The sequence below is a fragment of the Haliotis rubra genome, unplaced genomic scaffold (assembly GCF_003918875.1).
Source record: "Haliotis rubra isolate DU_JTF1 unplaced genomic scaffold, ASM391887v1 Scf503, whole genome shotgun sequence".
Lineage (NCBI taxonomy): Eukaryota > Metazoa > Mollusca > Gastropoda > Lepetellida > Haliotidae > Haliotis > Haliotis rubra.
This window is the reverse complement of record NW_025767195.1, coordinates 647,553-660,034: the sequence shown is the minus strand read 5'-3', so window position 1 is coordinate 660,034 and position 12,482 is coordinate 647,553. Positions and strand designations below refer to the sequence as shown.

General features: G+C 37.5%; 1 protein-coding gene across 1 annotated transcript in view; it reads left to right on the top strand.

Annotated features, from left to right (window-relative positions):
* Positions 1-231: 231 nt before the first annotated feature.
* The window catches only part of LOC124291973 (centrosomal protein of 89 kDa-like), a 50,789-nt gene continuing 38,538 nt past the window's right edge, over positions 232-12,482 (top strand). The window contains 5 exon segments of the mRNA XM_046729054.1: positions 232-289; positions 1,460-1,471; positions 8,837-9,060; positions 10,664-10,812; positions 11,983-12,074. Of these exon segments, the coding sequence (XP_046585010.1) occupies positions 239-289; positions 1,460-1,471; positions 8,837-9,060; positions 10,664-10,812; positions 11,983-12,074 (528 nt within the window). The 5' untranslated portion in view covers positions 232-238.

Below are 12,482 nucleotides of genomic sequence, written 5' to 3'. Positions count from 1 at the left end.
TCTCACTTTCTCACGTTCATTTCTTCTTTCAATACCATAAGGAAGACTTGAACCATTAATTTAGTCATCTTGCACATTCGCAAAACACATTATATACAACACGACAAAAGGTGATGCAGAAACATTGGTATATATGTTAATTCTTTCACTGCCAGCCGAAGAGTAGATTGCAGATTGACAGCCGGTCTGCGCACGCGCAACTTTCTGTTTACAAATTCCGCTCGCGTGCGATTCGAAAATGGCTGGGAAGCGTAAGGGGAAACGTGGGAGATCAAAATCATCAGATATGGTGAGCTCCAGTTTGCATGTACTGTATATATTCCAAATATTAACCGCTGTAGGGTTTGCATGATTAAAATTTAACCTCAGGTATTGTCATTTAGGTGTGCAACATAGGTTGTTTGACAGGTTGACAACTTCCGATTTTCGTGCCAGTGCATGTTTGTGAATGGCCGGGTTGGTGTATAACTCTCGTAATATTCAAATGGATGTAAGAGAGGCTTCTATGTCAATTACATAATTTGAAAGCGTTATTTCTTCATAGAACATTGATGTGGAAAGCTGTTTTAGGATTGTTGATCAACTTTAGTTCAGATGTGAAGTGCTATGGGTCAAGGGAGGTAACTCTAAATATGAGCGAGTCGTAAAATGTCACTTTCTGGTAGGATATTAGAATGAACGTTGTGCAGTTATGTTGTGACACTTGAATTATGCTCACGGGCGCGTATATATGTACACAGATTTTGTGCATTCTGTTTATGCCTGCCATCACCTTTCAATATAGGCATGGATAGGCCTACACAAATAAATGAAAAATATTAGTTTAACTTCTTTGATGACATTTGGGGGCGGTTCATAATTTATGGGTGTACAATGTGAATGACCCCCCTAAAATTTATGTTCAAAATAAGTGACCCCCATGTCATGTACAAAATCAATGACCCCCCCTTCCCATAATTTGTAAGCGTAATTTTAAACATATTTTTATGTACAAAATTGTTGAAACAAACAACAACACCCCACCCCCAGTTCGTCTGTACAAAATTGCTGACTCCCCAGTCCCTGCCCCCCGGCCCTAGCTCCACAGAACAGAATGGGTGACCTCCTTTAAAATCATCATTACACCCCCAGCCATAAATTATGAACGGTCCCTTAGAACCTATATGGAAGTTGGCATGATGAATAAGGATGATACTTGCTTGATAACAGTGTTAGCATCTACCTGAAAACGTTGCATATATTGTAACACAGAAGGAGTACATCCACAGATTTATCCTCTTTGAATATCTGTTTAGTCTGAGGTTCAGTTTCAAACAAAACCAACTGTGCAACTATCCCTAGAATCATCAATACCTGAGAACTATGTTGAAGATAGTCATATATTTATTTATTAGTGTCTTAAAAACATTTCTTTATTGAAATATTATTTATCACTGACATATAATGATTGTTTTTTCAGGTAGCGGAAGAGGTAATGTTTCACAGACAGAATAGTGAAGATTGTAGCCTAATATGTTGTTAGTGTCAAACTAAAACCTCTGACCTCTGTCTTACTTTCAGGATATAAAACCCCTCTGTAATCAGTTAAATGATGCACCACGTCTAACATATCTGCAGAGGAGAAGTAATTCATATCAACCAGTGTTCATAACTAAGTAAAGCGAGGAGGTCCTTTAGTGTTTGAGGTTTGCATTAGGGCTCTAACAATCCACTATGAGGCAAAAATGATACTTATCACGTGTATTAGCTATTGATTACAAATATTGGGCAACAAATACAATATCAAGTCAGCAGTAGATGTATCAATATCAGGCATTATAATTTATTTTCAGTGACACAATAACAGAATAAATTCTTTTGCATGTTTTGACAATGTTGACTGTGTAAATTGATCACGATAATGACTAGGGACCACATTACTCTCAATTAATTCAATAAAAGTGTTGACTATTATCCTGGCTTGAATATTCCATTTTGAATATCGCTTTGATCAATCTCTCAAAATCAAGTAAAAACACTCTATTTGTAAAAAGATTGCATATTAAGTTCTAGTGCTAACAAATAACAAACTGAATTCATGAAGGGATATGGTTTGATTCACCAAGCATGGTAGTGAATTGTAACAGCCCAAGCTTACACCGATCTGACAAAGGACCTCCTAAATGAATATAATATCAAAATTATGGGACCCCATTAATTTTTGTCCTCCGCCTACACTGCACCAAACATTACAACCTTGTATCTGAGTATACATGATCTGTAGCATTCACTTATCAGATCCTGATGATACTGAAATTTGATTGATTGATAAACGCCACACCCTGCAATATTCCAGCTATATGGTGGCGGTCTGTAATTAATCGAGTCTGGACCAGACAATCCAGTGATCAACATCATGAGCATTGATCTACGCAATTGGAATAAGATGACATGTGTCAACCAAGCCAGTGAGCCAGACGACCTGATCCCATTAGTCACCTCTTCACAGGTTGATACTGAAAATACTGACATGGTTTTCAACTGATCATTTATGTTGTGTCAGTGGACAAAAAAATTAGAGACCAATAATGATACAACATATACCAGTATGGATACATTTTCATATTGCTACAAAACTTACAAAGGTGAAAATACATAAGATACTGTATATATTTAGTGTCTTAAGATGTTTGTTTGTATGGTGATTAGTGTTGGGAATTGGCTGAAATCTCACAGTTGAGGATTGCTTCATTACCAACGAACAATCATCGAAAAAAAGAAAAGGTTAGCGTCATTTTTCAGATTTTCTATCCAGGCTGTTATTGTAGATATGTATAACATGATGCAACTTGCTACTTTAAAGTGATGACTAATAATAAATATATCATGAACATAAACTTCCTGGAGTTTTCAAGAAATATTCAGTCATGACCATGATGACTCTTCAGTTAGTGAAAGAAAAAAACAAGTTTTCAGGCCCTGACAACTTCGAAGATATGTTCCATCTTCAAGTGTTCTAAAGACTAAAACAGTAGTTCCAAAATCATTTGTGTTCGACTATGAGAAAATGTGATCAATTGCTTGGTCATTTGGTCACCTCAACCAATCTTCGATTATTTCAATTGATCGGAACACCACTAAAGGTGATGAACCATTATATTGGAGTGGTATATTTTTCTTAGATTCTAACTCTAATGGTTAGGATGATGTGGTTGTTGCAGCATAGTATGAAGTACAGTTAATCCTTGTCACAAGCACACCATAAGCAACGGAAAAGCACAATCCCAACAAGCATGACTGGTTCGGTAGTATTACTGAAGCTCTGAGATGAACAAGAATCAGTTGGGTAGCCCAGTGGTTAAAGAGTTCACAAGTCAAAACCTGGGTTCAATTCCCCATGTGGGTACAATGTGTGAAGCCCATTTCTGGTGTCCCTCACCATAGTATTGCTGGAATATTGCTGAAAGCAGCTTAAAAAGCAACTCACTCACTGAGATGAACAGGGTCAACGTGTATGCTGTTCATTTTTCTAATGACATTTTACCTCAGCAATTTACATGAGGTCTATCTTTCTGTTATGCTAGTTGCACCAGTTTTTGAAAATCTTATGTTCTTGTACACATGCAGCGTATTCAGTTTGATATGAGCTGTTTTAGTTCAATAGCTTCTGTTTGTAAGTCATGGCTAGCTAGATTGATCACTGGCTCCAGTTCTGTTATCATGGTGTTTATATCAAGAGTAATGCGGTGAAAACTAAATGTTGATGATGGCTCTGAAATATTCCTGGATGAAGTATACAAACAATATTCACTTACTCATTTTCTATATCATCATTGGGGTCGGTGGGGTAGTCTAGTGGTTAAAGCGTTGGCTCGTCACGCCGAAGACCCGGGTTCGAATCCCCACATGGGTACAACGTGTGAAGCCCATTTCTGGTGTCCCCTGCCGTGATGTTGCTGGAATATTGCTAAAAGCTGCGTAAAACCAAACTCAGTCAGTCTATCGTCATTGTATGTTGTTGGGACAGACACACTCTGCGAAAAAAGTATACTTTGAGTATCTGTAACAGATGACATTGTCTTTTATTTTAAACGGGGCGGTGGGGTAGCCTAGAGGTTAAAGTGATCACTCGTAACACCGAAGACCAGGGTTCGATTCCCCACATGGGTACAATGTGTGTTAAGCCCTGATTTCATTATGACAATATGTTGTCCCATTAAAGTCTCTATCCCTGCCATGATATTGCACCTTAGGTAATATTTTCAAAAATTCAGGAATTTGTTATTGTCATTTGCTGCAGACTTGAGACCAAATACCGGCCTCAGATCAAGATGGGTCAAGATAAACCTCTGCCTGTGAACTTACATTTGATTAGCGAGGGTTTTCTTTATATCATAATCATGATTATCAGGGAAGTGATGTTAAAGGGCAAGTATACACGAAAATAAACCTTTTGTCTTGCACTTTTTCATCATGAAAATTGTTTGTCAAGTAGTTTTATATCCAAACCCGTACATATATCAGAAGTAACTAATTTATTTTTTGCGTTATATCAATTCATATTTTCAACATTTACCAAGAGTTCTATGTCCACAATGAAATGGCTTATGTCCCTTGGAAATGACAATATTGGTGCTTAAACGATCTGTCAGACCTTATTAGACCCATTTCAATGGTGCAGGTATAGGTGTGGTTCTTGTCTCGATCGCCAGGCTACTGTTTTAATCCACCTGTTGCCTAGCCGTCAGCTGACTATGTTGTCAGTTCTACACTGTAATGACGTTGCAGTTTGAAAACACTTATACATTGTACTAAAGGTGTTACCACGTAACCAAATTGTATAACATATTCAACCTGAGTCGATCGGTCACCTTTCCAACAGTATCTTTAATTTTTTCATGGAACCTAAAACGTATATGCACTACATCTTGCTTGCCATCGGTGAATGTGCCGGCATTCTACGTTTGTTACTAAAGTTCTTACATGAATCGTACGATATGTCCCTCCTTTTCCACCTTCACTTTGATATCGATAGTACATATCCAAATACATCAAGCAGATAAATGCAATTTGCAATTTTGAACTTTGTTTGAAATTTGTTTTTCTATGATATCATCCGCTCATTGTAGATAAAATTTATGCATCGTAAATCTCGCCAGTTTTGACACATTACTAACTCACCATTCACTGCGTTTTGCGTAATTTATGGTATGTCTTAATTCAAATGTCAAATTTTACTTAAAAGAAAAAGACGTGATCATTGTGATCAGCGGTAGTTTTGTTGTTGTATGATCGAATCACCAATGCTCGTTCTGAAACATTATCGATGAACCGAGAATCACTGAGAATGTTTTGGAAAATACGCAAACGTCAAAGCGAATTTTCAGCCATATTACATAGTGTTTGTAAAATCACATCACATGTATGTCGGTTATGTTTCGTCCATAAAATCAATTGTATAATTCAACACCATCTTCCTTACATGAATCCCTGAATTCCTCATACAGTTCAAAATAAACTGACAAATGGACTTTGTCACCAATACGAAGTGTTTCAGTGAAATCTAACGAAATATATCTAGGGTATGAGATGCCGTGCTGTGAAAGAATACTTGTTAAATGTATACAAAGCCAATCTCAGATTTTACACTGTGAATCCGTTCGCCTACTTGTTGCATACAATTGCTCATTAGTTTTGGAACATGCATGGGAAAGGTAACGTAGCAAGCGATAGTTAAATAAAACAGGTGTATTCCAATGATTTTCTAGATTCATCACAACATATTATAGTTTTTGAAAGCATGGCGCCATAACTGGCGAAAAACTCCGCTGCTTGATGACGGTACTTCTCTTAATTTCTGACTATTTCCCTTGGTCACAATGAAAACAAAGAAAATAACAACCAGCAGACTGACAGAATTTTGGGACTACTTACATGTCACATTAATTTTATGCATATCGTTGCTTGAAACAACAAAATATCCTTGAAAACTCCCCTGCGTACTCTGTCAGTGAACCGCCATTTTGAAAAATTCGCTTCCCGATAGTGATGTCATACGGACGTCAACATTGTTATACATATTTGGTATTTTCATTGAGGCGAGGTTATGAATGAAAATACAAACGATCAATCCGTCCTGCTGCTTACATTTTCTGTTCTTATGCTTCTTTCGTATTTTCACAAACTTTTTTTCACGTGATTAATATAAGTATATTATTATCTTTTGATTTGGGACTAGACAGGAGACCAGTTTAAAATCAAGTGGCACCAATTACGTCATAATGAAAGGGCGGTCACTCTGGCCTGTTTAGCTCGGCAAACAAATACCTCATATTGGCATAACATTTCAGCACTTATTTTGAGGGTTATACTTACATTGTAAGAAAAATGAGTGTATATTTTCAAACATTGGTCTTAACTAATTAAAACAGTTCACTTTGATTCACAGAAGAATAAATGTGATTTATTCGTGTACACTTGCCCTTTAAGGAAGTTAATTTCTAAGTTAATTTTCATTTCACAATTGTTGCCTTGATCACAAAGCATTGTCATCACACCAAGTGTGTTCTGAAACAGCAGCACCCTCTAGTGTCAAGGACCCGTGAAGATCCGGGGTATAATAGGTCTTCAGCAACCCATGCTTGCCACAAAAGGCGACTATGCTTATCGTAAGAGGCGACTAACGGGATCGGGTGGTCAGGCTCGCTGACTTGTTTGACACATGTCATTGGTTCCCAGTTGCGAAGATCGATGCTCATGCTGTTGATCACTGGATTGTCTGGTCCAGACTTGATTATTTACAGACTGCCGCCATATAGCTTGAATATTGCTGAGTGTGGCGTAAAACTAAACTCACTAACCTCACCCACCCTCTAGAGTCAAGGTCAGGCTGCAAGGTCGTCTCTGTTAGACACAGTATTGTAGAAATGTCATGAGTAATTGTCATGGCATCTATCATACCCAGTCCTGGTGCAATAGAACTGCACAGATAGACGTAGCCAATAGTATCCACTAGTTGACTGAAACATTTACTTGTTTTGTCCCAAAGACAAAAGAAATATGGGCGAGTGGTGTTCCCAGCCTGTCTAGAAGCTGGAGTCGCCACATGTTGCCACCAGATATTGTTTAGCTTCCCCATGGTTTTACGCAACACAGAATGTTGCGTCCAATACGCAAGAACAAACAATGGATGCAGAAAAATAGGATGCACAATAATATTCTTTGTACTTAATTCTTTGCAGGAAACATAAGATTTCTGTAGTTAAAATAGCTACTAAATTTTACAGTTCAGTTTACAGTACCATTCATTACTTTATAGGACCCCCACATTTCTTTGTAAGGACCGGAGCGGTGGGGTAGCCTAGTGGTTATAGCGTTAGCTCGTCACGCCAAAGTCCCAGGTTCAATTCCCCACATGGGTACAAAGTGTGAAGCCCATTTCTGCTGTCCCTCGCCATGATATTGCTGGAATATTGCTAAAAGCGGCTTAAAATCATACTCACTCACTTCACTCACTTGTAAGGACCCTTAAAATTAGTAACTGTTGTCGTCTGGACCCTAGTTTAAGGTAAGCTCCTGCGTCCACCAACTTTGAATCACCTACATCAAAGTTGCTGAGACCCCAATTTGCCTGAACCTGGTCGCCTATCACGATGATAATGGCGACTGAATATTATATCATTAACTATGATTAAGATGGAGTTGATGAAAGATGTTGGTCGTGCCGTAACTGTTACATGCTGTAACACATATACCACTCAAATGAAGTTAAGGACCACCCAATTTTTTTCATACTAGTGACACTAGTGTAGTGCATTTGTCAGGACATGGAAGATTGAGTATGTTAACTTAAAAGAATCAGGTGGCCATGACCTTGGTATGAGTGTTGTATATTTCCAGGATGTCTCTGTATGGTGTTGTGATCCTTTCTTTTAGTTTTGTTACCTGCACATCACATTTATCTGTTGTGTGTCACCTTCACCATCATAATGTCCGCACCATTTGATTGATTTTTGTGTTGAGTGAATATTTCAAATACAAATTTGTTGTTTTTGTTTTGATAAATTATATGGAAAATATTAACAATGATGTAGAGATGAATTGATAGGTTTTGTGTCACTACGAATGTTGATTTGATGTCCACAATGGCTGTGATTTGGATTGTACTTCAAGGGAGTGATCCCAGAGCATTTGCCTGAGGCAATCTTATATTTAGTTATAAGGACATTTTCATTAATTTTACCAAATGTCTCACAGGACATTATTCCATATCAGTATCACATCTTCAGCATGTTTGGGACATTTTAATAAACAATGAATAATGATCTAGATAACAAACCAGCCTGAAACCTTAATGATAACATGACAAGACTCCTTGATGTCAACATATTTATTGCTGCAGTGATGTAAACCTGGTCCCCGTTTCACAAAGCTCTTGTAAGTCTAAGATCTCGTAACTTTTCTCGTAGTAATCATACCTCTTATACTGTAGCACAGACTTACGACAGTCGTAGCTCTACGATAGCTTTGTGAAACGGGGCCCTGGTGTAGCCACTCACACTTCAGTTTCCTTGCTCCAGATCCAGGTGTGCTTAGATTGTTCCCCTTGAAGTAGTGTATTCACAGCCTGTGGAACTAGAACTAAATTGTATCTACTGTTAGCTTCTGTGGTGCTGGAATAGGCCAGCAGCTGACTCCCCATTCATGTTCAGGGTTTAAATCTCCTAAAGGAATATTTTTCAAAAGGAATGCCACTGTAAGTATGTTGGAAGTCTTGTGATTGGTGCCCCAATACTGTGATGCTAAGTGGAATTTTTTAAATTTTTATATCATCATCTAGTGTCTTTTATATCTTTAGGCCCACATAGGTGCAGCTCTGTTACCTACAGCTGCCTTCCTGGCCGTGCCTCGCACCCCACCCCCACAGACACCCCCAGGGACAGGGGTGGGTCTGTCCTCGACTGTCTTAAACTCCAGCTTGGTCGGTCGCATGGTAGCCCAGCCACAGCCTCATCCTGATGATGAACCCTTCAGTGACCCTGAGAGCAGTCTCTATGACTACCAGCAGATGGAGGAACCTGGGTAAGCACCACAGCAGTATTTCTCTGTAATTTGGTTGGTGCAGCTATTGCCTTCCCTTGGCAACAAGACATTTGAAAAATATGATACAATGTAATTGTATCTCTAATCTTTGGAGGGTGAATGTCTGACAATGGGGATGAATTTTTTTGGTTTTATTTTGTTTTATTTTTATATCCTATATTTGAAACAGAAAAACTTGAGTCTCATGTTAAAATTTTTCTTTAAAAATTCAATAACTCTTTAGCACAGCAGGTAGACATATTACAAAAAGCTGAAATTGTTCTGTCTAATTATGATTAAGGCCTTTCATTTCATACCAGGTAGTTTTTTGGTACAAAACTTTTTGTTTAAAAATTCCATGTAGGTGGTCAGGGATAAAAATATGTAAAATATCAGCTTCCACATTGGCATGGTAAGTACTTGTACAAATGAAGTCATAGATCAAACTGTCAGTCACTATGGAGGTATGGTTATGAAATGATCTTTGAAGATACTTTATTGGGTTTATTATAATGTTAAGAATATTTCATTCTAAGATCCATTATTCACATTCTTAATCTTATAAAAAGCAGTGTTAGAATCTTCATTATTTGTTTTTCATTTCTCATAACTGTAAAAAATTGCAAAAAGTGATTTTATGTTTCTTAATTCTTATTTAGGGCTTTTGGTCAGTCTGTCTAGTAAATTAACTTAAAAATACATCTAAGGCCTTGCTGTCCAGTGTGTTCAGATGATGTTAATGGAGCTGTGTGTAGAAATCCATACAGTGTCAGTTTGTATGATTGTAATAACTAGGGCTGTAAAGATACATCGAACTAGCAATGGATTGCAATTGAGTCTCCGATAACAATTAATTGATGGTAGAATTGAAAAACAATTGATGCATCGATAGTATGTGTGACTATCGATAGTTGAGTAATTGACTTCCGTTTATAAATGCACAGCGCAAAATACAGGAAGTACCAGATTCATTCAATTTGATTAGAGTTATCTGCCCCTGTTACCTCTCAAACAAACGAGACCTGGGTTTCAAATTTCTTGTCAGTTATTAAAAGAGACTGAAACTACTTCAGCTTGTTTTATTTCATATAACTATACATTCATTTTGGAAATGACTTCAATGGAGACAATTCAAGGAGAAAAAACTGTTTGACTGATCCTTTTATGTGTGTTTCAAACTACAAATTTAATATTTGTGAAATAATTTTATACCCTGTATCGCTATACCTAAGATACATTATATCACAGGTTGTATCATAAAATATAAACATTACAGAGACTATTGAACTGCCAGCTTACAGCTAGTTTTGAGTATTTTCCTGTTTGACTATAAATAGCATAACATTCTCTGAGCCCTCTTAACTGTATGTTTCTGCGATCCTGATCCCTGATCCACAAAGTGTTTGTAACATTACGACCTGTCGTAACTCTATAGTTTATTATAGGTTTACGAATGTTTTAGGGCTATGAGCGCTTTATGAATCAGGATATACATTGCATATTGTCTATTGTATTGCATCCATAGTATCTTGATATGGATTGACTGCATTGTATCTTTGCACCTCCAGACTATACAGATATATATTTCCCTGGATTGTTGCAGGTATTCTAGTGTTGATTTTGGAACATGGCCTCATGGCAAACGGAGTACCATATCAAACAGGGCACCAGCACGCATTCCGTCCACGGGGAGTTTGAGGAGGGGCCGGGAGAATGATGTGGATGATTTCAGGGGTGAAGGACAAGAACCTGGTAAGTATATCTAGAGTAAAATGTAAAATTATTATGTCACAGATGGTGATTTTAGAAATATCTCATTATGTTTCATAGGAGTATACATGCTTAGTAGTACAACCTGAGAAATGTACTGAGAAACCCAGTAGATTTAGACCCAGAATGGATTTAAGTTCTTGGAAGGCATTTAGGAGTTGGACGAACATGAATACATGACAGGTTTTATGGATAACACCTTCATTCACCTGATGAAGGAACAAGAATTAGCTCTGAAATGTTGTGATAAAGACTAAAGAGAAGTTGTTTTCCATAAAACGTGTCATGTATTCAGAATGGATTTATCTGGGTCTGCTGCGAGTCTGTTCCAACAAGAGGAGTTCAGCAGCAAATATCAGCATTGGCCAGTAAATATTCCCAAATTGAATTCTAAACTTGCCAATCATGTTATACAGATGTAACTAATGTAATACCTTTGTGCAGGTGATTTGTATTTCGCTGACCAAATTGAACTGAATAACAAGTTTTTATCAGATTGCTGGCCCATTGGCACCAAGATAGGAATCCTGGATAAATCTTTTCAGTGCTATTCATAAAATCCTGACTTGAAGCCAATTACTAACATAAGCCTAGAAACATCTCACAACAACGTATGGTATGGATTTACAACTTCTTTAATATTACAACACGACGTTTCTTGGCTACTTCTTGCCCCATCATCAGGTGAATGACAGAATATGATACAAGCAGGATATATAGTATGTACAGGAAGCCATTGAGATAGTATTACAGATTGAGATGTTCAGAGATTAAGTGATGTGTTTAGATGAGATGTACAGAGTTCAAAGTGATGTTTATACAAAGGACGTGCAAAATGTTTATACAGTGTTTAGGATTGGATATACATGATAGGATTGATTGGAAGCCACGTATGAAAACAATGAAGAAACATCTGTATAGATTTAAATGGACATAACTCCATACCTTTCATTTTGTAACAGATTAAATGTCAGTCGGTCTGATTCTGATATCAGTCATAATTACTGATAATTCTGAATAAATAACCTATGATTTAGTTTGTCATGGAATGGCGAAAAAGATTGCTAATTTAACGTTAAATTAAACTCATTCACCCACTGAGTTTTTAGTATGTACACAGCGGATGCTGTGATGGTTTATATCTGTGTCCAGGAGGTATCTTCTACCATGAGCTGGAGAGGACAGACATCAACCAGAATGACGTCGATCTGTATGCTGTGCCCAACAAACCCAAGTTTAAGGGGGTAAGCAGGATTTTGCTTTCAGTGGATAGTTTTTCCTCGCCAAGTCGGGCAGGGAACATAGAAACTCCCCATCATGTCCATCCTTCCAGTATGTTTCAGTACTTTCAATATCTCCTCACAAAACTTTGTGTGCAGAACAGTTCATATTTTTTACATTTCCTGATTTCTAACGATTGGGTAGGGGTAGTTTCTAGAGCATACTCTTAAACTCAGTATTCAGTATTGAAAAAGATGACAAGATTAGGAGATTAGGTTGTATGTTTCCCATGGTTACAGTAGTAGTGGTTGTATGTTTCCCATGGTTACAGTAGTAGTGGTTGTATGTTTTCCCATGGTTACAGTAGTAGTGGTTGTATGTTTCCCATGGTTACAGTAGTAGTGGTTGTGTGTTCCCCATGGTTACAGTAG